Source organism: Thermobia domestica, chromosome 2, assembly GCF_964235325.1.
Source record: "Thermobia domestica chromosome 2, izTheDome1.hap1.1, whole genome shotgun sequence".
In the NCBI taxonomy this organism is placed as follows: domain Eukaryota; kingdom Metazoa; phylum Arthropoda; class Insecta; order Zygentoma; family Lepismatidae; genus Thermobia; species Thermobia domestica.
Genome location: NC_137455.1, coordinates 314,953,208 through 314,981,091, shown reverse-complemented (window position 1 = coordinate 314,981,091; position 27,884 = coordinate 314,953,208). Strand labels below are relative to the sequence as shown.

Sequence of the window (27,884 nt, the reverse complement as noted above, 5' to 3'; positions counted from 1 at the left end):
AAACCGTCATCATGCACAACTTCGTAAACGATCAGAGAGGTGTGGAAAGTTAATACTTTTTCTCATATATTCAAATTTATTCCTTGCACAATAGACAATACACACAATTAATTACTGAATAGATATATATATACATTCCAGTAGTAGTTAGATAATATTATCGAATACTTTAAACTTTTAGTCCTGTTGTTTGTGCAATCCAATCTAAATGTGAAGACGTTCGTATAAAACCCATAGGCATGGGTGATGGACATCTACCGTCGAACCACGAATAAACCCCGAGATGAACAATTTTTCCTCCATCAATTACAGCAAGAGGACCTCCGCTGTCTCCCTGTTAATAGAAATGAACAAATTATAAAATCAAAAGAAGAATATTATGTATTGATAACATTATTATGTATACTAATACTATAATTTAAAATACGAGGTGTTCAAAAAGAAACCGAACTTTTGAAATAGCACGCCAACCGGCAGAGGGAGCGCGTTGCGGCTATTGATCACATCTAGCGACTGGCTTAGACAACGAACTGTCAAATATCTCGTTTCATTATGACTATTAATCGCCGAACTACAGCTGCTAAAGTGAGCCCATATACAAGCTGTTCGTCGGATGAATCACACAGTGACAATGAAAAAGCTTTAAGAACAACGTGCGTGTGTGAAATTTTGTTACAAACTTGCAAACTATTTACAGAGATATTTTCATTGCTTTTCAATTCATTCAGTGTATCCTCGTCAAAAAACACACATAAATCAGTGAAAGATGAAGGTGTTGCTGATTGTGCCTTTGGTTGGAAGGGCATTGTTCATCATGAATTTGTATCACGTGGTCAGATGGTAAACAAATAGTTTTACCATGACATTTTAACGTGGTTAAGGGATGTGGTGCGCAGAAAGAGGCCTGAATTGTGAGTAAACCAGACTTGGATGTTGCATAATCATAGTATGCATAATCACGTCATATCATAATCATAGTATTCGACACGTTGCATGCGCATTACCCCTCCCCTTCCTCTTGCTCTATTACCGTTCTAGAAGTCTCCAAACTTTGGGTAATTATGATGCTGTATTGTTCTCAGATTGCAATATTTAATGATAAATGTGGTTTTGTATATTTCTGTTTAAGGACCAACACGGCGCACGAAAGTATACCGGAACTCATGGCCTGTGAAAAAAATTTTTGCTTACTAACTTTATGGGAGGAGGATTAGAGCAAGCAATGGATATTGCAGTGAGAGTTACATAATACTGCATCAATGGCGCCTGGGGCTCAACCAGCTAATTTTGGCCTGCAGTTAACGTGTTAACATGTAGATTTGAAATGTGTAATAACCATACTTAAAATAGTTTAAAAATTACAACTTGTATTCAATTGGCAACACTGTATACGTGGTGGTATTGCAGTATGTCAAAACATTTCTCCTTTTGATATTTACATTGTACAAAGCTTCAGCATTTTGTGTCTATTAGTGTAGAAGTTACAAGGCGCATTGTTTAAATGATCCATGCTGTACGTAAGGGCATTGAAAACATATTGTATTAATGAAGTGTTAGGTCTTTCGGCAGCGCCCAATATGCCTGAGGTCCAAATACTATATGAGTCTAGTGTCAAATGAACTAAATCTACTTAATTGAATTAGGTATAATTACTAATTTATGCCATTTATGCCCTATAATTATGGTTGATTGAAGTTCGGATTAAGTACGCTACTTGGGGAAATTATAGTTGATTGAAGTTCGGATTAAGTACGGTACTTGGGGAGGGAAGGGGGCAGCAACTCCGACTTTGAAAAACATTTACTTCTTAATAGTGTACTAATATACTACTAAAAACTGAAACTCCAATGTCAACTCCTACCTCTAACACAAGCATATGTTGTACTTAGTTGTTATTGTTAGTTAATAACAATAATTATATTTTATTGCAACAAAAGGTTAAGTTTAAATTATTTTTATTATTGAGCTTGTATCATCGCCTGGCAACATTTTATTGATTTGGCATAGATAGGGATGCAACCAAAAAAATAGTTTCTATAGTAGTGGACTTTACATGGAGTTCTCTGTTCTAAAAATCTATAATATAAACACTTGACATAAAGGATAGTGAAACCCATTGAAAATTGTGGAGTGCATTTTTCGAGAAAGTAGATGCATCAAACGTAATAAAAGTAGTAAAGTATAGTCGACAATGCACATGTCTAACAAGTGTTTACTGTATTGAAAACTTTGTGTTAAGATGAACTTGAGAATTACCTGAAAATGACATTAAAATGACCTCTCATTTTTTTAACAAAACCGTTCATAAAAAAAGAATTCTTCTTCAACAGCGTAGACCTCCAAAAATTATATGTAATAAGGTACATAGCTATAAATATTAAATGATTTTGTTACTTTAGTTAAGCAGTATACGTTTGGCTAGTAGCGGCAGTAATAGTAATGTAAATAGCTTGTAGTAGTTATTATAGACGTTAGAAGTAACGATGATATTTGGTCTAGGAATTAATTCGTGCGGTTGGTACGCACATATTGAAGCTGTAGTACAAACACAAAATACGTAAATACCTTAAGAAAAATATTGTCCATCGCTAGCCACCACTTTCGCCCATCTGTCAGGCAATGTACGGATTCCGTGGCGAAAGAAGTCCTCATCCTTGGAAGCGATCCAGTCAGAGACCCATGTTTCGATATCTTCTGAAGAAGTAAACCGCTGTCCAATCAAATCGTTGTTCATGCAATCGAACAAGTAGTAGTCCGAAGGAGCAACGTCTGGTGAATACGGCGGGTGGGGTAAAACTTAACATCCGACATTTTCTAAATAGGTTTTGACCGGTTTTGCGACATGTGGGCGAGCGTTATCATGTTGAACAATAAGTTTATCATGTCTGTTCTCCCATTTTGGTGGTGTTCTGGCCAGAGCTTGCTTCAAACGCATTAATTGTCGTCGATAACGTTCTCCATTCATAGTTTCACCCGGTTGCAGCAGCTCATAGTACACCACACCTTTCATATCCCACCATATGCACAGTATAACCTTTGCACAGTGAATATCTCCTTTTGGTTGTGATGGACCTGGTTCACCTGGTTTCACCCAGGCCTTTTTTCGTTTAGGGTTGTCGTAATGGATCCACTTCTCATCACCCGTAATAATTCGATGCAGAAACCCCTTTCTGCTCTGTCGTTGAAGCAGCAATTCGCAAATGGTTTTTCGTCTTTCAACGTCTCTGTCGTTCAATTCATGTGGAACCCAATGTGACATCTTTTGAATCATTCCCATGGCTTTCAAGCGTTTGGAGACTGTTGTTTGATCAACGCCTAATGCTGCTGCAAGTTGTTCCTGCGTTTGACACGAATCCTGCTCGAGCAATGCTGTCAATTCTTCGTCTTGAAATTTTTTTGGCTGTCCAGCTCGCTCTTGGTCTGCCAAGCCGAAATCACCACTTCTAAACCGTGCAAACCACTTCTGACACGTTCGCTCAGCTAGAGCATGGTCACCATACACTTCCACCAAAATACGATGACTTTCAGTCGCACTTTTCTGCATGTTAAAGTAATGCAGCAGGACACCCCGCAAAAACACTTTATCAGTCACAAATTGCGCCATGTTCACTTAACTAAAAAGTGGTGTTGTTGACGCTTTAATCCACTGCCCTATACTACGAACGATACGCGATGACAGGAGTTTGCAACACATGTGTGGATACACGGAACTGTGGGACGCTCCGTTCGTTGCGCCATCTCTTGTCCACCCGCACGAATTAATTCCTAGACCAAATAATAACAAGCAGTCTTTAATGTCAAATTTGTGTCTCCAATCCAGAATACTGTCTTGTCTTGGTATCTAGACTCGCCCTGTGCTCAAACTGGAAACCCTATTGTTAACACTCTACAACATTCTCTTCAAATATGTTCTAATTCTGCGATCCCTGTGGATTGTAACTTTTCCATAAAGTTCGTTAACGTAACGTAAAATGTTAAACTATTTTGTTAAGAATATGGTGTATAACAGTTCTATTCTTTGCTTATTTATTCAAATCATAAAGACAGCTTGATTTTCCCATTTGCCAAGCATTCCAAGGCATGTCAATTAGCAAACAGCAAAGATTGTGCTAATTTCATATTTTGATCTTGTCTCTTCCCCTCTCCCTCCGAATAAATGTTTCTAGAAGATACCCTTAGTAAAAGAAATATTCAAAATAGTATAAAATGTAATAGAGCAAATTAACAAAAGCCAGCAATGAAAAAGACTTTGAACGTTAAACATTTTGTATACCATTTGTGTTGGTTTCATTACATCACATTCAATGTTACATAAAAAATATCGGGGTTACCTGTATACTCGTACAAAATGAAGGAGTTTAGTTTGTGTGATATGATATTTTCTTAATTAATACGTATTGAAATCTGAATTGCTTGTAAATTTTTATCAGTTCTAGTTTTAGAAGAGAGATTACAGTGGGAATGCTATATATTGTTGGATCAGTTAATCGATTGTAGGAGACAAGTTCTCACTATTTATTACTATTCTTGCACTATAGTGATCGACGTTAAAAACAGAAATGTTATATTTCTACTACATACACTTTAAATATAACTACCATTAACGAACTCAATTCCCACTTTTTAAACCTCTACAACCTGGCCAAAATAGACCGGTGTTCATTAGATATACCTTGATATTTTTGCTTCACGGACAGGATAAGTACAGGGCGATCCGGAAGTGGTTTAGTTTCAACAGTATAGTTATGGTAGAATGTCTATACACAGTTACCTTGAAGTCTTAAGGTTCTTAAGAGTCGTAAACATCGTTATGATCACCATGCATGGCGTAATACAGCTGAATTCTGCGCAAAGTTCTAGCAGATGTTTTACGGAGATACTACGGACTCATGAGGGCGAAGGCGTGTTATACAGCTGCTCGTAATTAGTGCGTTGCGTGATATCGAGTGTTTCTTATTTGTTGCCTTATGAAACCCCAGAGACCCTTGTCTGGTGTCGTCAGATCGGTACTTCTTGGAGGCCAGGCAAAGGCAGCTGGTGAAGATGCACAACCTCTTCCAATCCAGCTGCCAAGAAACATCAGATTCAGGTAATTGCGCTCGTGAATCGCTAAGTGTGCTGCTACTCCATCCATCCAACCAGACAATGTCAAACAATGTTACCAAACAAATGTGGGTAAAACCTAAAATCGTAAGAAAACACCAATGAGGGGTACGCCCACTTCCGGACCACGCTGTATATAAAGGACTTTTGGCATATCAAATGCCTTTATAAAACGTGAAATATCGCCAGGAAATAAATTAATCTGAACTTACTGAGCATCCACCTTGTTTTGGTCCACCAACAGCACATATTAGACCCTCGGATCCTAGATACCATCCTGCTTCTCGACATTCGTTATTGGTAATCACTCTCGCTGTAACCCATTTTAAATATTTGTTATTTGAATCATCGCCTAAAAATACAAATAATTTAAATATTATTAGCAAAATACCAGTGTACACACCGCTAACACTACATTATTTTAAATTGTGTCGCTGAGATAGAAATCTCATTTTGGTCATTCTTTCTAGAAATTATATGTAATAATTTCGTTTGGTAGCATACCTTTTACAAATAAATAATAATCCAAACTTAACTTATAGCTCTCTTTAAAAACAATAACAAGAATAAATTTAGTGTGCGTCCCAAATATATGATAATGTATTTCCTACATTGTATGGGTTTCCAAAAATTGAGAAGTAAGAAATTCTCCTGCAATGGATTGTTAGTGTTGTAAACTCCCTCACATATACACTAAGAAAACAACTGACTGCGCTGAGAGGCCCGTTGATAGGAATCACAACATTCCATATTAAGCAATCTGCAGATTTTGTTAAATAACCAATTCTGTGGTAATTAGGGATAAGGACATATTAGTTCACTTTGATGTGTGCTTTCTACTCGTCGAAGTGCTTCTTCAAGAGCCTTGATCTCTTCTCAGTAAGTTTGATAATGATATAATACTATTACATGTGTAAATTATTTCTAACGTCAACATATTTTAAATATATAGAGGGATGTCCACTTTTATGGAAACGAATTGAAACGTTAACTAGGGGTGCTGTAGTCACACTGTGTGAAAGTGAAGCAGAGCACTCAGAAGGTAAGTATATGGAGAAAACGCTAGTACACAGTGAAGTGCTCCGAGCATAAAATGTCTCCAAAAGTTACCCCTTTTGGGGGGTTTGTTCCAGCACTTTCCAACAGGATACAGCTATAATGAAATTGCGAAACAGTGTTTGGCAAAGGGTTTCACCATTTCCAAGAAGCAGATTCTCAATGTAATCACATGCAACAAATATGCAGCCCCAGAGAAAGTAGGTGCGCGTAGAGCGGCAAGAAGAAAACGTGTTTCTCCCAAACGGACAATGGATGTGTTTCTACAAGTGCAGCAGATGGAGAATCCGACGACACAAAGAGCCATTGGGGGAGCTTGAAAACAACTGTGTAAAGGATAATCGCCTAGGATTAAGAGCTTAAATTGAGGTTTAACTCACGTGTGCACGTGAGAAATATACAAAGATTGCTCAAAACGTAACGCATAATGTATTGTAGCTCGATAATAGTAAGATAAATCAAATTTTATATGTAGAAGCATTGGTCTTCCGGATATGTTACTCAATATATGATACATTCGATTCATAACATCTTTTTTTCCCATGACACAAGTGCACATTCGCTAAACTCTTGATGTTATTCATTATTAGAATACACATATTCAGTTCTTCGTTGTCATAGGAAGATGACAGTACATTATATGATTAACGAGAAATAATCTAAAATTACACATCCACACACAAAAAATAGAAGTTCTGTGCACTGGATCTTAGGGTATGGATTCAATGTAGTTTGTTACAGCAGAACGATCGACCGTACAATTTTTTGTTATGGACAAAAAACTTATGTTATTTCGGATAAGGAGGATACATATAACACAGCTATACAAAAAACATAAGTTCTGTGCAGCGGGTTCCAAGGTGTAGATTCGGTGTATTTTGTTACACAGAATCCAACTTTTAAAACCCCAGAAGGATTGATCGTGTTAATTTTTATTAGCGATACATTTGAGCTATTTTGGATAGGTAGGACACATGTTTTTCGCCCATAAAACATAAATAACTATATACCAAAAGAAACTCACCGTCATCATCACTGCCCCAGCCAAAAGTGAAGGCAGGTCTTCCAGCGAACGTGTCGCCATTTCTTGAAGGTAATGCAATAGGATTAATTGTATCTAGAAATTAAAAAATATTTTTATATATAGTTGGGTGAAAGTAAGAAGGTATTCTATATTACTGTAGTTTCTTTCTTTGTTTTTCTAATACGTTTACTTAAGGAATCTCAATGAAGCTAGCTGTACATACATTATACAATAGGAATATAAACTTTCCAACCAGTTTCACAAGACGATGATATCTTCTCATCTTCTTCGTAAGATGATCGTAAGATTCGTGTAGTGAAAAGTAGAAGTGAAATCATCCGGCGTCAAACAAGTAATAAATATCGTAGGAAGATTATAATCACTAATTGGGAATGATATCACTAATGTTCGAAGGGAAATCCTACATAAGACCATGGATTTCATCCCCGTTTATCGGAGAAACATTGTGTAGCTACCAATCATACATTAAATTCAGAATTTCTACATATACAATTCCATTTATATCACGCAAAGCTCATTGAGATCTGTTATGGCAAAAAGACATACAGACGTATACACAGCAGAACGGTGCATTGAAATTATCAAATCGCATTGACGACTTATCAAATATTAGCTTAAGGCAAATCCATTTCTGTACACACCTAACTTTCTCTTCAGGTAACAATGTTTGTCACATTTTGTCAAATAGCATACACCCTTGAAGATAGAAGTAACTTCTGAAAAATGCTTTGCGTTCTGTATAAAATATTATGAAGTGGCATTTAATTTATTCATGGTTGTATACCTTCTGTATACATATGTAGAACATAAATTTAGAAATTTCAATCTGAATCAGTTTAGTATTATAATTCTAATAATGAAGATTAAGAAGATGATAACAAAAATGTAAGATAATTCAAAGCAAATTCGGTAATGGCTACCCGTCAATTATATATGTACTTAGAAGAAGCAATTACAAATTTATATATATATATATATATATATATATATATATATATATATATATATATATATATATGTATATATATATATATATATAACTATTTAAAAGATTGGAAGTGACTTAACCTTTAACAGTAGTCATTTCATACTACTACATTATTATACTATTAATACTATTAATAGAATCGTGAAATTTGGACAAAAACTCTCCTTTGCACGAAAGTAAGTGATAACCGAAGATTTTTCGAAGTTCATTTCTTAACCTTGAATAAAGTAGAGTAGAAGTACTTTTCCAATAAAACGTATCTAACGAATCTCAAAAGTTAGGGAAAATAAATTCTGAAATTAACCTGTACTATAATAGCAGTAATAATGTGTTACTTTCTTTGGGGCCCAAAGTAAAAGAAAAAAAAGAAAGAAGGCAATACTTCATATCATGGAAATAAAAATAAATAAAATTATAAATATTACACAAATCAGAATTTCCATATATCTTAGAGAAGGAGGCAATTAACAGGAAGATAAAAACAAAATTGGTTAAAAATTCTAATTTTAAAACAATTTGAAATATAATTAATCGTAACTAAAATATCTGCAACTAACAACCATATAACATTAAAACAGAGGAACTGAATATCGAACATTAACTTATCAGGGGTTATACTAAAAATATATTTGAAGGCAATTCATTGGAATTAGTTTATACTATTTTGACATTAGTTTATGCTATTTAGACATATGTACTTCTTATCAAGAAATAGAAGCAATGCATATTCATGTAATACAATATACATGAAAAGCAACGTGGAATAACCAGTTAATAATATGAAAACATAAGTGCTTACACAGTGAAGTTTTATACTACCTGAAAACTGAACTGGTTTTGATAGTTTAAGAAGAGCAATATCCTCGTCACCACCTATAACTATTTCATTTCCTCCCGCCACGATTCCTCCCTCTGATTCTGGATCATCTTGATTAAGTGCTCCCATTATTGCTTCGAAACGAGACTCACCACTAGATTTAAAAGGAACAGAAACTCTGAAATTAGGATTTACCAACAATGTATTTTTTTTAACAAAGCGCAGATTTCAGTTAAGGCAGAGAGGTGACAATCATTCTATATAATTTATCTTTGCATGAATACTTTCGCTTCACCTGTATTATAATATTAATTATAATAATAAAAGTTGAAGAATTCAAGAAGAAAATTTTGAGTATAACACTTTAGTCAATAAGTTTGTAATAAGTTTGTGTGACTTGATTTTTTCGTTCATATTAATGTATCTCTCCCTGTTATTCAGTAAATACAATTTAATTATGAAAATGTTCATGTATTTATAACTAATATAACCATTTGATTTCAAGTATTAATTGCAACAAATTTACACTGAGAGAGTTTATGCTTTGGTACGGAGGTTGGATTCGATTTATGATTACATGTAATTCAGGTTCTTTGTTTAGCGTAAGGCAGTGTTTCTCAATCTAATTCTATCACGACCACCATTTCATCACATCCTCTTGCCAGCAATCTCCTTATAATTTCAGGTATGTAATAAGTTTGTGTGGGATTTTTAATATATCTATTGCGGAGATCTCACTATATCCATCCATCTATACCTACACCTGTATAATAGTAGAATCCATTTCTTGTATATAGTGGATATAGTAACTGCCCTAAAAACGAATAGATTAAAACCAAATTTGATCAGTTCATTCATATTACAAATATAGAATCTTTTCTGTTATACTGTTCAAGATTGAGGACGTTTGACAATTTTAAAACTTCACAACTCCCTTAATTTTGGGTTGATACAAAATAGTGATTTCTAATTTTGGTTAAAATAACTTGGATAATTAAAAGAGTTATTGAGTATTTTAAATGACTTGATCATGTGCGTCACAAAGATTGAACCGGACATTACTGCATTCGTGAAATCAAACCGTGCTCAGGTATCTCATTAGCTTTCGACTGTAATTGTATTTCAATATGCAGGTTTCGTTGTATATGTATTTTCTGTTATTCCAATATGCAATTCTCATTAGTTTCATATCGTACCTCTTTCATTTAAATTGATTTTTAAACAACTCTGCACCTGTTTAACACGTTTAGTAGACCTAGTTTTAGTTGTTCTTAACAGTATGTATAAAAATAAAAAATATGTCTATCAGAACAAAATTCAAAATAATATTTAAAAATATTTCCGGTATTAGATTCTAATTATATTTATGTCTTTCGCTTATCTTGCAACCCCCCAGGTTGAGATACCCTGGCTTAAGGTATACAACATAATATTATATGTCTCAATTCAGTAAATGGACATTCTATTTTGACACAACTTATAAAATGACACACTCACTCCAAGCTTCCCAGTACAAAATGTCGAATTTATTCCAAAGCATATATTTAGATTCTCTCATACCAGTTGCATTATTAAAAGATATCACACTGTTAAAAGTTAGTTTTTAAATTTGAAAATCCGTTCATATCTGTACACCCACAACATCTTTTACAGTAACGAGAGTTTGAAACTATCATTCATGCGTGATGGAGGAAAGTGGATGATGTTGAATGAAACTCACCAACACACTGTACTGTAGCTTTTGTTATGAATGACAATTACTAAATCTGGTTTATAAGATTTTTTAGTAGACGGATAAGTCATGGTTTCTAAAATTTTACAAACATTTTTAACAGTCTATATATTAAATGGCGCACAATTATAAGCTCATAAACTGCGCATTTAGTTTCTTGCACTTTATTTAATAGCATTTGGCAGACACTGTTTTGTTAACTTCATTAATCATTTTATGTTTTAGTCATTACAATTAACTATAATTTTAAACAAGAGGTGTTAGTAGCAAATATCTATAACTATCCGCTGAGTACATAAATAATTCTGAAAACATAAACACCTATGAACTGAATATTGAATTGTTCATATGCTACTTACAAGAAAAACTCCTGTAATCTGGTAGGATATTAAGATAAAATATGATATTATTATGATGTAATATCTTGTAATCTAGTTTATCTACACACTTCGAGCCAGTGTTGAATATTATTACTTGTCATTCTTGTCTTTAATTTAATATTTATTTCAATTCTTGTTCGGTATTCATACATAATATCAAGTAGCTTCAACACTGTAAATGAATTTTAAGAATTCACTATATTCTTAATATATTTCTGGTTAACATCAATCACAGGGATGAAGGAAGAACTCACTTTTCCAACTCTTTTTCGTATTGCTCTACATTAGGATCGAAGAAATATGATAAAATCTTCATACTGCATACCTGTAATACTTTCTGATATTCCACTTCAAGGCCTAAAAGATGGTTGGCCTTAGAACGGAAAGCTTAAAACATTTTTAGTAAATTGATTTATTGATTGAATGTAAGAATGATGTCAATGTTATATAAAGGTTATTAAGTTTGTGTCCGAGCGATTTGGCAGTACTACTGTCATGTGAGTAATCGAGCCAGAATAATGAAATACCTGTCGTTATCAGTATTAGAATAGGGGAGGAAATGACAGGGTAGAGAGTAATTGAAAGCGGAGTTCGACAGAAATGTTTAATATCCATCTAGAAGAGATAGGAAGAAAAGAGCTTGCAAAATGAAGACAGCACTTCAGTAGTAGTTGGAATTAGGAACTGTATACGGTTTGCAGATGATGGACGTTTGTTGCGGAATCTGGGAAGAAAATCAATAAGATGTTAGACAACTTGAGCAAGGGCTGTGAAGAATATGGGATGAAAATGAATGTTAAAAAAACAAAAGCCATGGTGATTTTAACGAGACGGTCGGTGTCAAATAGAGAAATAGGAAGTGAGAAAATAAACAGGTGGCTATTCAACACCTGGGTGATATGAAATGTGAACGTGAAATAGGAGCAAGGATAGGAATGCTCGAAAGAAACCTTTAGGAGGAAGAAACATTATTTTGTAGAACCTTGAATAAAGAGTTGAGAAAAAAATTAATAAAGTGCTTCGTTCGGAGTATTGTATTATGTCGGTCAGAAAGATGAACATTTAGCAAAAATGATGAAAAACGACTTTAAGCTTTCAAAATGCAGGTGTGGAGAAAAATAGAGAGACCTAATTAGCTGGGTCGAGCGGAAACAAATGACAGGGTCTTATGAATGGTGGAGGAGTAAAGACCAATCTTAGACATTATTAAGAAGAGGAAGAGAAACTGGTTGGGACATTGGCTAAGAAGGAACTGTATCATGAGGGACGTGCTAGAGGGTATGGCGGCAAAAAGGAAAGGGAAAGGCGAAGGAAACTACAATTAATTGACGATATCGAAAGAGAAAAGTCGTACGCAAAAACGAAAAGGTTAGCGGAAGACCGTGGAACATGGGAGCTTCTCAGTTACATATGTGACCTGTCAATACTGACAGAATACCTATGATGATCAGTGTGATATCTTAGTTTGCAGGTGTCGAAGTATCTTGGTGCCAGTAAAATGCCATTATAAGTTACTCGCTGCTAATACATGTAAAATTGCCTCATAAATGCTTCCGCTAAACTTTTGGTACAAGACTAACTTACCCTTCTACGCAATGCGCTGCAGTCAGTATCCACTGGTCACTGATAAGGCTTGCACCACAAAGTACTATGTCGTTATTTCCCAGAAAATAGCGGAGACGGACCATAAAGGGAAATTGTCCCCGCACAGCAAATAGCCCTCCTGCAATTCTGCTGCCAATATATACTTTTACAGTTTCATTGCCAGCTGAAAGAAGAGTTAAAAATTATATAGTTCCATTTTAATCTTTATATATATATATATATATATATATATATATATATATATATATATATATATATATATATATATATATAATGTTCCAATAGCGGATCATACAAAAATAAGGAGAATGGAGCAATCTCGAGAGAAATACGTACTCTTTCCTTATGTTTATACGTTTGTGTGTACCAAACATTGTTAGTAGTTGAGTTTGTTTCGGCCCAACGAATTACTTAAGTCTTCACCATTTTTAGGGATGGGCAAAACCGGTTTTTATAAAACCGAAAACCGGTTTCTATAGAAACCGAAACTCGAAAAACCGACATTTCGGTTTTCTCCAAAACCAGTTCGGTTTTTCACCGAAACCGGTTTCGGTTTTCTCCAAAACCGCTTCGGTTTTCACCGAAACTGGTTTCGGTGAAAACTTTTCGAAAACACATGACTATTTCTGTGGAAATGGGTTCGGTTTTCGGAGAACAACGAAACACCATTCTGGTCAGAAATAGAACAAATTTTGAAAAAAAAACGGAATCGGTTTTGAAGAAAACCGAAACCGGATCAGGTGAAAAACCGAACCGGTTTTGGAGAAAACCGATAACCGGTTTCGGAGAAAACCAAACCGGTTTTGAAGAAAACCGAACCGGTTTTGAAGAAAACCGTAAAACCTGTTTCTGTGCCCACCACTAAAAAATATACCTATTCTACTGAAGCTGCAAGCAATGTTAACAATGCCCACCAAAGCTAGCAGCGCGTAAAATCTATTGAGTCATTGTCACGTAGAAGCAGAAATAAATTAATGGTGTTAGTTGTGCACAACATATCGTTGCTGTACGCCGCCGACAGTTTGGATTTCAGTTTCCATTTATTCAGCATCTTACAAGAATAAGATATAAGTTAGGTAAGTTATTTGTTTAGAAAAAGTGTTTAAAAGTTGAAAGTTTCTGAGAATTCACTATTATAACGGGCGGAGTATTGTAGTAAAAGCAATGAAAATAATACAAGAAAAATAATGGAGAAAAAGTCTCTGCGTATAGTTGGCGGTCCTTGTGTATTCACTGTTCGTAATCCTAGGTTCGAGCTTTGATCACTAGCAGAACCAAAGCCGAGTAGGGGCTAAAGAAACAAATGAAAAGAATTATAAACTGAAATGAAATCCACGATGCGATGCTCGAAAAGTATCTCCTCCTCCGTTGAATATAAGGGTTCGGAAACTTTTTAACACTCGCCCAGCGAAGATACTAAAAATAACGCATCCAACGAACATTGGGTCATTTTGACCCATCAATATTTTAATGGATATTTAAGGGTAACTTAGTATTATTACTAGATTTCCAATTAATTTAAAGCTTGATATTAGTGATGATCATATTGGTCTTCAGCGGCGGACCTAGAAGGTAAAAATGGGGGGGGCAGCCAGAACCCAGACTGTGATAGCTTTAGCACTTTCGTCTTGCTGTTTATTCAGTTCACGAAATATCTCATCGGAAGTTGTCAAAAACTATAGCTCGCACATTATTACCTCACAGAGAACAGGTGCGCACAGTTTATTTACATTCTTCTTCTGCACGAGTGAAATTGAACTAAAGTGTTTAATATTTACTCTGAGAGGCATTGTTACCAGTTCGTGAAGGGAAATTTCCCGTCCGTAGACATGAAATTTTCCAATATAATTCAATGTTTCATGCAAATATATAACGCACACAAACACACCCAGATATGCATATATATTTCCTTTGGTATATATCATGCGTTCTTATTGGTAAATATTTTGAACAAAATTATTTCATATTCTACATATTTAGAAGAAAATATCCCGCATTCCCGCCACTTATATGAATTTCCTGTTGTCTGGGATTTTTTGCCGCCTGGCAACACTGGTGACATGTTGGAGCATGCTAAAGGAATGAGTAAATAGTAGAAATGATCAGGCAGAGTGAGTAAAATAGCAACAAATCGGATGGTGAGAACTAGACATGACAAATAAAACATTCTTCACGTAAACAGCGAAGACCGGGTCATTCAAGACCCAGACACAGAATTGTTTATTTTTGGTTGACAAATAAAGAATGCTAGGGTAATAGAAGTGTTACTGAATGGTACGTAGGTTAAAAGAAGCATACCTAGGCCGATGACCGGAGAAAGAAAGAAGAAATAGGAAAAAAGTTAAAATAAAACATTTATGGGTCAAAAGTGACTCGATCTCCCTTGGGCGACTGTTAAATACGAATAGGAAAGTTATATTCAAGACGAAATTTGAATAAATACTGAATAAAACACTCAAAGTATACTACAATAGTCGATGAATAAACACTCTTAAACGTAACCACGGCCCGATACAAATACAACAAATCATGGACAAGAGAATTTTAATCGTTTGAAAGAAAAATTTGAACATGAACCAAAAGCTGATTATACAAAGTGTTCTCACGAACATGGGCGGCGATTAGGGGGGCAAAGGGGGGCAGTTGCCCCCCCACTTTTCTGAAATGGCCTATTAATGTATATAGTTTGAACCAGGGAAATTTGTATATTAACATTGATATACAAATATTCAAATCATGTCTTGCCCCCCACTTTTAACGTCCAATCGCCGCCACTGCTCACGAACTCTGTAAATCATTCTACTTTTCCTACTTTGTCACCAACAATTTTTCTGCCAGCCAATTTGCCAATATTCCAATTTGCTAAGATCTCGAACTAGGCATTACCAATAGGCATAATTAATTAAAGAAATATATCTTAATAATACATAATTTGAAACTAGGAGTAAAACTAGGTTTATTGACACTTCTGTTCTCATTACATAAGATATTGAATTAAAAATGCAGTGGCAAAACAGTTAATTTTCAACATTATTATAGTAGAATCAATTATTATGAACGCCAAGAAGCAGACGAAAACCTAACTATTGAAACAAAAAAGTTTATATAGCAATTTGCTGGGCGATGCACAATAAGTTTAGTCATGAATCAAAATACTAAACTTTATAACAACGTTCCTGCTTTAGTTATAAATAATAAATTATCTGTAGTGTTATAACTATTGATCGAAAATTAGTTAAAACATTTATTTAGCTTCAGAATTTGCCTCGAGAAAAGTGACTGATTCATGACAGAACTTCTCCGGTTTACCGTACCAAATGACATACTCCGAATGCACGGTTTGTGAAAATGTGTGTGTGTGTCTGTGTGTGTGTGAGAGAGAGAGAGAGAGAGAGTGAGAGAGAGTGTGTGTGTGTGTGTGCTACATTCCCTCTTCCATTCGCACAAAAATTTTACAAATATAAATAATATAATGAAAACACTGTAATAAGCAAAGGAATTAACAATTCCATCCTACAAAGAGGACCTTTAGGACTCAAAAGAATTAGTTGATGGATACACCAAAACTTGAACATGTTTATATATTTTATAGAAATTGAAGCATGGAAAGTAGTTCATCAATTTAAAGTGCCCACATTATGCTTCATAACTTTAGGCTCATACACTCGTAAATACTTAATGATATCTCAAACAGAGGAACAAAGATAATGTAAATGTATTAGGTAATTAGAAATACTTACATCGATTTGAAGTGTCATTAGCTTTCTCTTTAACATCTCTAGGTAAAGCAGTAATCTACGAGGAAAAGGCATATATTAAAATTTTAATTGTTATGCATTTCTTTTTGTATTTCCTTCTTAGCAAACTAATCCTAAAAAAAGTTCTCTATTGCCGTTTTCTTCTACAGGGTGTTTCAAAACAACGTGACAACGTTTAGGAGATGATTTCTGACACCAAGTTAAGACAAAAAATATAGACCAACCTAGCTACACAAATGCTTCCTTTTGGAGTTATAGGCTGTCGAAAACATGAAAAAATGAAATTTTAAGGTCAATAGCTCCAAAACTACGGGGCATACTGTAGTCGGGTCAATACTTCACTTAGAATATATGCCCTATCCAAAAATGCATGTTTCAGAATCCTAAGGTACTCACGAAGCGATTTGTATAGAGGGAGTTTGACTATGGGCATATAAAGTAAAGTACTCTCCAACTGCCTCCATAAAAAATTGTTGGGAATATTTGTATAGAGCACATACTAATTCCTAAGCGAAGTCTTGGCCCGACTACGGTACGTCCCATTGTTTTGGATTTACCTTTAAAGTTCGTTTGTCCATGTTTTCGGCAGCCAAAAACTCGGAAGGAAGCATTTGTACACCCAGGATGGTCTTGTGTTGGTATCAAGAATCACCTCCCAAACGTTGGCAATGTTGTTTCGAAACACCCTGTATATGAAGATTAATATTCAAACCTAAATTTGCAATGGATCTCTACGACTTCTGGTTGGATTAAAGGAATAAAGTCAGAGGTGGAACATATTAGTGGGATACTAAATCCGTATAAAGTGCTCTTCAACATCTATAATATATAGTAATCGATAATCGTCTTTACGTTATGATGTTAAGTGTTAAAACTAGAAATAATAAATTCCCAGCACTTCCGATTTGAGTAGATCGATAAACTCCGAGATTAAACTTTTTCTTAGATCGCTGAATCGATTGGAATAAAACATTTCTTTCCATTTTTTGCACTAGATTTCTATCTATAATGGCGCCAGAATGTAGATCAGGTTGAAGATTATTTTTTTCTGGGATGTTTAATCGATTGAAAAAAGCTTCTTTTTCACTGTCTATTACTCAATCTGTTCTACGGCGATTTACGGTAATGCCGAAAATGGCTTACTTATGCAACTTCCTGTTTGATTTCACAGTTAAGGGAGAAGACAGGATCCATTCTTGTCTATCAGTGTATTTCGAAAAATATTCGATATTTCGTACCATTTTGCTCTATGTCGGTATATTTTGAAACCGGAAGTTTTGATTCATCTGTACCTCAGGGTTTAATAGAAAAATTATGGTGAACATGAAATATGAGAGAGACATTTTATCCGTTGTATATAACTGGTAATAGCCTTATATGATCGTTTTTGTAATCAAATCAACGTTAAAACCACAAAATTTAATTTCAACCACTTTCAGTTTAACATGTAAGATTACGGGAAAATATTAAACATATTCTTGGGATTAAGAATCGATTCCAGCGAAGCGCTTATTAATATTGATTGGCATCTTTCCGTTTTTTTGTTTTTTTTTTGTTTGTTTTTTTGTTTGTTTTTTTATCAATAGTAACACAGAAAGTAGTAGTAACTTTCTATCACTTTTGGTTTTGGTATTTAGACGAGAGAAATTTGATATGTTTAGTTCAGATAGTATTGAATTGATTAAAAAAACAATTGTTGTTACCTAGCATCATTTTTCAATATCCATTAATATAGAAACCAAATGATTAATTTCTACCATATCTGGTTTAAATAGTGGGTTAATGGGTGAGATAGAACCTATTCTTTGGACGCAGAATTGATTCCAAAAAATCATTATTTTTTGTCGTTTTCCTCTTTGATAAGTCAGCATTACGTTTTCCTCTATGTCTATGTACATTGAATGATGAGACTTTTTTAATAACACGCTCGATACGGAGTCTTTTTAAATACACTCCCATCAGTAGGGGATGTGTGACAATTAATCTCCAGTACTTTGGGGGTGTTTGTATGATTAACTCTTAGAAAAATAAAGCTATATAAAGGTAGATACAAATTTTCAATAGTTCCCGAGAAATTGTAGAAGCAACATAACAAAATGGCCTGATCTAGGAGGGAACACGAAATGCAATTACTTAATATATAACGCAGCATTACGTTACAAATAATAACACAAGGTTCACGATGAGAGGAATAAATCATTATTGTAGATAGGCTTAAAAACAGTAGACATTCATTAAATAATACCTTCGATATTCCATTATGTACTTTATTATAACGAACGTTTCAAGGGTTCTAATTGCCTTCATAATCCGAGTTCTAGTGATACAGATAATATTTATATAATCATTTTGTACTATAAATTTGTTATATTATTGTAATTTTATTTATGAATGTATAAAAATTAAATATTGTTAAAACTTTCAGTATAAATTTAAATTTCAAATGTACACTTTTGACATTATTATTATTATTATTATTATTATTATTATTATTATTATTATTATTATTATTATTATTACTATTATTGTAATAAAATATTTTAAATTTCACTTATTTTCTCTTTTTCTCTGTTCATTGCGTAATCCCTTATTTTTATTCTCACTGTTTCCTCCAACAACCTTTTATGTCCATTTACTGGTTTGCAAATAACACACATGCTTTAAAATAAAATTTCATGATTTTGCATCTAGTGTACGTGTTGCTAATGTTTTTTTAATGATTCATTTAACCGGATTTATCTTTTTTGTTTCTTATACCTGATACTAATTGTACTTCCCGTTTCTTTTTAGGCCACATTCAAGTGAGAGTGAATAAATGCTTGAGGTGTATAATTGTTCGTAAGCTTTCTTGTGCCGTGACATTTGTCTGATCTTTAAACGTGTTGTGTGAATTGTTCTTGTTTGATAATTATTTAGCAAACTACTTATTTTAGGTAGTAATAATAAATGCTGTGGAAGCGCCCTATTTCTCTCCTCATCCTAATACTCATTTATACCATTCGTTCATGATACATCCTAAACTAACTCCTTTATGAAATACACATCAAATATGAATAAATTGTAAAAGATGAAAAACGATCAGACCTTGTATTTATTCATCTCATACAAATCTTGCCTAGCATCCATTTGAGAAACGGACGTACGATTAAAAGCAAATGTAATTATCATAAACGATATACAAGGCTAAACCAAACACAAAAATGTGCATTGCTAACACTAAAACTAAAACATAAAAATTAGCTTTAAAACAAGACAGCTCTACTATAACCATGGGTAATTATAAAAGTCGTGAATAGGAGAAACGAAAATCAAACTGTGTGATATCACCGTGAATAGAAAAGAGCATCTGAAAGTAAGTGAAATTTGGAATATTTTATTTCAATAATAATAGTAGTAAAATGAGAAGAAAAGCATATACTAACGATAATAATAATAATAATAATAATAATAATAATAATAATAATAATAATAATAATAATAATAATAATAATAATAATAATAATAATAACAATCAAAAGTTCTCACAATTATATACGTATTTGAAATTTAAAATTTAAGTAAGAGTTTTAAAATATTTTACTGTTCCACATTTAAAAAATAAAATTTTGTAAATGTAACAAAATTATAGCAAAACTTTATTTAATAAATGTTCCCTAACATATTACTACTCTGATTATTAAGCCGATTAGATGCTTTTGAAATGTTAGGAGATGTTTTGAGATGTAGTAAAATAGGACATGACTGGAATTTAAAAACTTAGTTTTAACAGCTAACATTGCATAATTTTAATACGAAAGTTTTAATTGTGTGAATACTTCATTAGTGACCAGTTTGTGAAAGGGAACAGTACATGATAGTATACGAGTACCGTAATGATAGTTTTATTTGCAGCTGTAAAATAATACAGGAGATTAACGACATGAGAAACTTGGCACTTTTTTTTTCAATTTATACCCCAAGTCTACTCCATCTTTTTCCAATGTGTACAACAAAGTCCTTATGCAAATCTTTGTTACAAATATAATGGAAGATAAGCTAACATCTACATCTACAATATATTTCATATGTTGCATTTTCATGCATTTGAAAAATACGTTCATAATAGAATAAAATCTTAAATCATAAAATTAGAAATCTATACAATTAGTAACATGACTCAAAAATTCTTTAAATTCAGAAAACAACTCGCCAATGTCAAACAAATTACAGTCATTAAAACTTATCTTACTCCAGATAATTTTATATCCCATATCACTTCATAAATCATATATATATATATATATATATATATATATATATATATATATATATAAAGAAAATTGAACTTTTATAATCTGATATCACAGTACAAAGTTACACAAATTTAAGGTTTTATTTATATTCAAAAATAATAAGAAACTTACACAAGCCGTGGCGATTGCCAGAGTGAGGAAGAGTCTTTGTCCCATTCTGAAGAGAAGATGAACTCTAGTCAATGAATTAGTACTTATATATCTCACAATGAAAGCACAATCACTTCATGGTTTCAAAGATACACATGTACAAAAATGTGTAAAATAAACAAATATACACGTGAATAATATATAAGGTATAGCTTAACTAAGGTATAGCTCATAACATACAAATGTTTTCAAAAAAATACAACTGATGTCCATAATTCAATATTATACAACATCTCAACATACGTTATGGGGACAAATAATTTTTGCAGCTGCATATACCTACTTACGACCATCTACTAAGGTCTACAATTAATACACATCAAGGGAAAAATTTATTCCTAAATCCCTTACTATTGCGTAATAGGACATGGGTATTACCAAATAGTTGAAATATTATCAACATTATTATAGCAATTTGACACAGCATTCAGTTTGTTTCTGCATGTCCGTCTGTTTTGTAAAATGTATCCCATTTTAACCACACTTGGAGTATACATTCCTTTGACTTTAGAAAAAAAGCTTGTCATTTGAAGTTAAAATCCGTCTAGAATAGAAATGCAAGGGCTCAGAACAAAACTGGCATTTTTGAAAAAGTAACACAATTTTTTCCTCGCTTAATTGCCTGGAAAATTTAGTTTTTTTATAACATTCAGATCTCTTAGAAATATAACAGGACGTTACACCTTGGTTTTACATTATAATATGAAAAGCATTTACTTACTGTATATTCTGAAAAGATATTCCTGAAAAAGTCAAGAACTGAAGAAAATTGGTAATTCGGTAGGAAAGAAAAGTGTAAATCGGTGGACGCTTCTAGTTTGTGGATCTAACGTTCAATGACAAAACTGTTTTATTAAAACGTTTAATAGTAACAGCAATAGCTATTATGAAAAGGTAGTGCAATTCATGGAACAAAATTATCATTTAAGAATCATGAAAATACTAAAAGTTTGTTTTATTTTTTTATATATAAAATTTATTGGAGACACTTAAATTCGAGAGAGAAAACGTTCAAAATGGTATCCACAAATTTCTTACTGCAAACATTTTGACACTATATAACAGCAAAGAAAGAAAGAATTCTGTGAACAATGATGTTAAACTAGTATCACACCGAAATAGTGCTTCATTGCTTGTAAGATGTAAGGAACAGATGTAAAACAATATGTAAGAAAAGTAAGATTTTATAGCAAAAAAAAAAAAAAAGTTCTGTATGAGTTTCTTAGTCTAAGGTACTTTTTTGCTTGTCTGCCAGATTGCATTTAGGCAATCAGTAAAACACAAAAATCAAGATGTATAACTTATGTGAACTTGATAAGAAGGTTAAGCAGCCAAAACTACATTTGAGATATGGTGGTTGCATAATGTATGCAAGTTTGAAAGGCTACAGTTTTGGACTAAACAACAGACACAAATACAGAATGTTGTAAACGCATTTTCGTAACTGTAGAATCCACTACAGGGAAACAAAAGGAGAATTTGAACAAGAAAATCATAAAAGGTGTAAGAAACTAGAACTTCTGGCGTTTCTTTCAACAATCTGGCTTTTATGAGAAAAAAGAACTCGCGTCCCAAAAACTCAGCTTTTTTGCATCACTAGTATAGAATAATGGTGGCAAAAACTGACGGCCGAAAGATCACTGCACAAAATTGCGATTACTTAATGCATAATCACATATTTACATCTGCCTCAACGTTATAATGAAGTTGTTATTTAATCGAGTTTATGGTATTTGATTTATTATTATTATATTGCTAGATTATTATTTTGTGCTTCACCTGTATGAACATTGGATTAGCAACTGTTACGCGTAACGAAACTTTTATCTAAGTTGTCCTTATCTCAAGTATTCCCTTCTTCAAGGGATTTCTGGATACAACCCGGGCTAATCGAGCTCATTATTTTAATTTTATTTGATTATCTTTGGCTGTCTTGGACTCCTGGCGGATAGTTGCGTTACAATCGAAATCTCCCAACCCAAAATGTTGTGTGATCGTAGCCTCACCGCCCAAAACATCGCTCACCAAAGTCTTACCTTATAGTTTTATATGTGTTTTCTTTTATTTTTCGTATTTTCTTCATTTGTAGTTTAGGGGCTATGGTGGCCCCAGTGGTAGAGTTAATACTTTTGTGCGTGGGGTACGTGGTTCGATCTCCGCCCAAACTTGTTGTGTACAACTTAGTGTCCATGGCTTTTTTCGGGCTACTGCTATTTCGTCTCACATTTTCATTCCAAAAATTCATTCGTCTTAATTTACTTTTCTTAATCATCAGTCTTTATTAGGCTTAAGGCCATAATGGTGTACATTAAACTGAAATATTTCTTTTCATTTGTTTTTAGTTTATCTAATGTTCATGTTATACAAGTTCTTTTTATTATCTAAATATTATTCTAGTGGAGTAATTAATCTAAATATTTAATTAATTAGTCAACAAGTTTCATCACTTATGATCAATCTGAATCGTAAACCTGCCAAAGGTAAATAGGAGAAAATTCTGTATCTTATACACAGTTACCAAATTAGAAATGGAAACCAAAACATGTTTGAGCTTGTAAAATACACAGCAAGAAAGTTATACTTGAAATGAAATAATATTTGAGAGAATTGTAAATAATCTGACATTTTGATAAAAGATAAAATCTAAAACGCAAAATGTTATTGCATTACTAGAAGATTAAATATTAAACCTTCAAAAGGAATGTAAATGTGACGTTGATATACTATATATCCGAGAATAAAGGGACTAAAAATGTGAGTAAAGTTTCTATACATCATAAGATAAACAATCTTCTAGTTGTAAATTAAAATTTTGTTATCTTAAGGAGGATGGATAATACAAATATGAAGTACTGAGAAAGATAAACGCAGGAGAATTTTCCTCCTGCATTGAAATTTCCCAGTATTTGTAATAATATGGAATAAACATTTAGTTTGTAAACCCCAAATTTCTTTGTTAAATACCAACCCTTTACTGTTAAGCATATAAATATAACATTTAACATATTAATCGGGAAACATATAGCATTACAGTTGTTGCAATTGTCCATGAATTTTAATAGAGATTACTTTAGTCAAACATCTGTATGTTTCTTTATAGGATTATGATTATATTGAATACTTTCATAGGACATCAGTTAGTATTTATGATATATATTTCGCAATTCTTAACTTCGCTTTATAATGTTGAGTAGGAAAGAGGTAGAAAGGATGATTCAAAGGAAATATGATAAAATAAACATGTGTAACTAAACGAAGAAAGAAATATAGATACCAGACAAAATAATTACAATATATTAATACTACATGAGATAATAATATTATAACAAATCAAAGAAATAAGTAATATGCAAAAATAATTAGGACGAGTGAGTTCTTACTTAAGTAACGCTGTAACTAACAACCTATTAATGTTTGATGTTTATTCTAACACACATATTGTCAAGAGATCTTAATACTTCATTTTATTAATCTAAAATATTGTTCTAAACTTAATTGTTAAATATACCAATATTTTTAAATTTTAACTTAAATCGACAATTAACTTAACTCTTAATAACTCACTAAATTTCCGAATTTTAGTCCGGTCGACTTGAAGCTTTGGTAGAAACACCGAGAGGCTCGACTCGCTACGGTCAAATCGGATGGAAAATCTACGGTCATGTACCCAGCATCACCATGTCAACCTGGGTTGGTACTCCTTTAAATTGTGTCTGGGTACATTATCTCTGATAGAGCAATTAGAGACAATCCAGATTGTTGGCATTAGCTCAAGGTACACTCATGTCCAAAATTATTGTCGCATGTCTATAAATATGTTGGTTGGTGTAGGAATATAATTTGGTAACGAATTCTCCCGGTATTTCTTATAATGTATCTGTATATTCGGCAAAAGACACGTATGTGCAAATTTCGTGTCAAAAGAGCTGTAAACAAGAACAATAAAACGTAAGTAAAACTGTATTGTCTATTTAGCAACATTGTGTTTTACTCATTCTAATTTTCGTATTTATAATTATTTTCCTATGAAATTTACCACGAATATACATTTCCCGATTACACACATAGCATCAGTATTAAAAGTACTCTGCAAAATCATTATCAAATTACATTCTTACAAGAAGACAGCTATAGATATGCGACAATCATTTTGGACATGAGTGTACATCCTAACATTACCTATCTTGCTAATGTTTTAAAGATCGCACCTATGATGTGCTTATGATGTATGTTTAGGGATTCTCCACCACTGTTTTGAGTCGGCAAAACAGAACAGTAGGTGTAAATAAGAGAAACTTTTATAGCAATAGATAACATGTATGTTGTTTCATATTTAATGAGTACAGTGTGTGTTTGTGTAGGGAAATGTTAAGTTATGTAACTCCAGGTGTATGATTAGTTTTCAATGTAAAAGAGGAAAAAGATTAATGGGTTCATACCTACAACACTTGATGAAAATGATCACCAACTCCACAGAGTCCCACTATGCTAAATGCTTCAATCTTTGGAGTATTCGTAACTAAACACCAGTCTATTACTTGTTGATGACACTACTTTCAAATTGTTCTCGGAGTTTAAGAACTCTCTCCTCGATACTTCTCGGTCGATTATCTCTCCCCTTGACCAAAAAGACTGGACTATTTATACAACCAAAGATGCTTGCATGACAGCACGTCGCTTTCAAAATTAAGGTCAAAGTCATACACGTGCGTGTGAGATTTCTCTGAAGAAATATTCGTTCACCACTTCCTCTTAAAATGGAGCGTCATATCAGCACTCTACATTTACATAACTTACATAACGCTGTCCAATGCAATGTGTTGGTGTTAACATAAAATTATAAAATGCTTACAACCACATACACAATTTACATCATTCACATTCGCAGACTATGTTTTGTGACATCACACATACCACAACCAAAACAAATAATATTTGAGATTTCTACAATTTAAAATTAAAGTGAACAATATTTTAGATTAATAAAATGAATTATTAAGATCTCTTGACGATATATGTCTAGTTCACCCCTTACGAGTATCCTGCTTATTAACAACTTATATGGCACTACAACATCTAGAGCTATTACCTACTTGTTACTGTGAGAGCTTTTAATATCTCTAATATGGCTAATAAATAAATAGTATAACAGCTTACCTGCATAATTTTCCTATGTGTCAATAAATTTACTACAACTACTTATTAATTGTAACTAACTACATACTTTTACTTACCGCGATTCATCTTTCAGCAGAACAAAATGCGTCCACATATCACAACGGAAACCTAGGGCATTAAGCTTGTATGATTTCTACCCTGTCGATCTATGTTTTCCGAATCCAAGCCAATCGAGCACGTAGGAATATAGTGGAACGCCGCATAACCACCAGCTGTTCTTCATCAATGGTCATCACCCAGCTACACTGGTTCTATAGTGAGTATGATATAGTATACCTCAGATAGACATTCACCATATATATGATCATTAGCAGCCTCCATAACAATTTTTGGGTGTAAAAGGTGTCATGTAGAGATGATCACTATCCCAACCAGTACAAACTTGGACCCTGACGCGTGGGATGTAAAACTTAGAATTTCGTTTTTTCTGTCTTCATAATGCACTTCCAACACTTCTATTACGACTCTTTTCCTTTTTAGAAAGTATTACAATAATAATTTCTGTCTCTATAAAACAAAAAGGACGAATTGCAACTTGTAAGCTGAGAAATAGAATGATTGAATGATAAAACAAACGAGCGAACATAATCAAAACAATATATAGGGTGAGTCAAAAGTCTTTGGACACCTGCATAAGTTTGAAAATCGACGGGAAAAGTAAAAAGTGATTATGGGAACAGAGGTTTGATGAGGGGCCGCAACTTTTGGAGTGTATGTTATTCATGGCCGCTATCTTGAAATCCGCCATTTTGGATTAAAGTCATTTTTTTTTTAAATGGGAAGAAGGGTGTATGACACATCAAATAACACTAGCTTGAGCTCAGAATTTAGTGGTGTAATTTGTTTTTTTCTATCTTGTACAGGTTAGAAGTTATTAATGTTCAAAGGTGGGAAATTACCTTGATACAATCTATCTATAATAAAGAGATATCTTGTTTTCTCGTAAATTAAATGTGTTTCTGATTTCAACTCTTAAACTTTGTTTTTGTACATTAACACTGCATTTGTGATTCTTGACATTATAAGATTTAATTGCATCTAAAATTGATAATTGGGGAAACACAATTGAAGTTATGTATAAAATATATTTCAAATTGATACTTTGTGAAAGAAGTATTATAATAAATAGCATACAAATTTGAGGAGAAAATCCCAAAACAAGCTCTGGTACATAAAAATATGCTATAAGGAACGTTTCAAAGTACACTTTTTAAATACTAAGTAAGTTGGAATCAGTTTTGACATTGAGGACCCTAAAATTATCAAAAACTGGATTTTTTCAGTTTTAATTTTTTGACAATGTTGCCATCACTTTCAGACCCTCAAAAAAATATGTTTCATCTAAGGGTATTATATCATTTTGAAGAAAACAACAGCGACTTTCACCTAAAAAAATCGTAAAAAAAATGACTGAGCGATAGAACATACTGCTAAAGTTGCCTGTTTTCGCCAGTTACCTTATTTAGGAAAGGTAAATTGAAGTCTTGCATTTTGAAATATATTGAGGCATTTTACTTTCATTAAGTTATAAAATATCGAAGTCACATTGTTATTTTTCGTCATCTCTACAGCCAGTCTCAAGTAATATAGTCTTCACAGTGTATTGATATGTGTTGGTGACCACCAAGAGAAACCTGAAGAAAGTTGTATTTTTGAGAGAAGAATTATCATAATTGTATGCGATAACAAACAAGATCCGGGGCCGTGGTGCCTCAGCGGTACAGCGTTCACCTCTGGCGTATAGGGTCCTTGGTTCGGTCCCAGCTCGCGCCAAGTGAGA

General features: G+C 33.3%; 1 protein-coding gene across 1 annotated transcript; it reads right to left on the bottom strand.

Moving 5' to 3' along the window:
• Positions 1-65: 65 nt before the first annotated feature.
• Positions 66-25,526, bottom strand: LOC145679837 (epithelial serine protease-like). Its single transcript, XM_081750356.1, has 8 exons — positions 25,366-25,526; positions 20,888-20,933; positions 16,467-16,521; positions 12,706-12,889; positions 9,012-9,163; positions 7,184-7,276; positions 5,316-5,455; positions 66-334 (listed from the first exon to the last, which is right to left on the bottom strand). The coding sequence occupies exons 2-8, from the start codon at positions 20,930-20,932 to the stop codon at positions 170-172; spliced, it is 834 nt and encodes a 277-aa protein (XP_081606482.1). The 5' UTR covers position 20,933; positions 25,366-25,526; the 3' UTR covers positions 66-169.
• Positions 25,527-27,884: the final 2,358 nt, after the last annotated feature.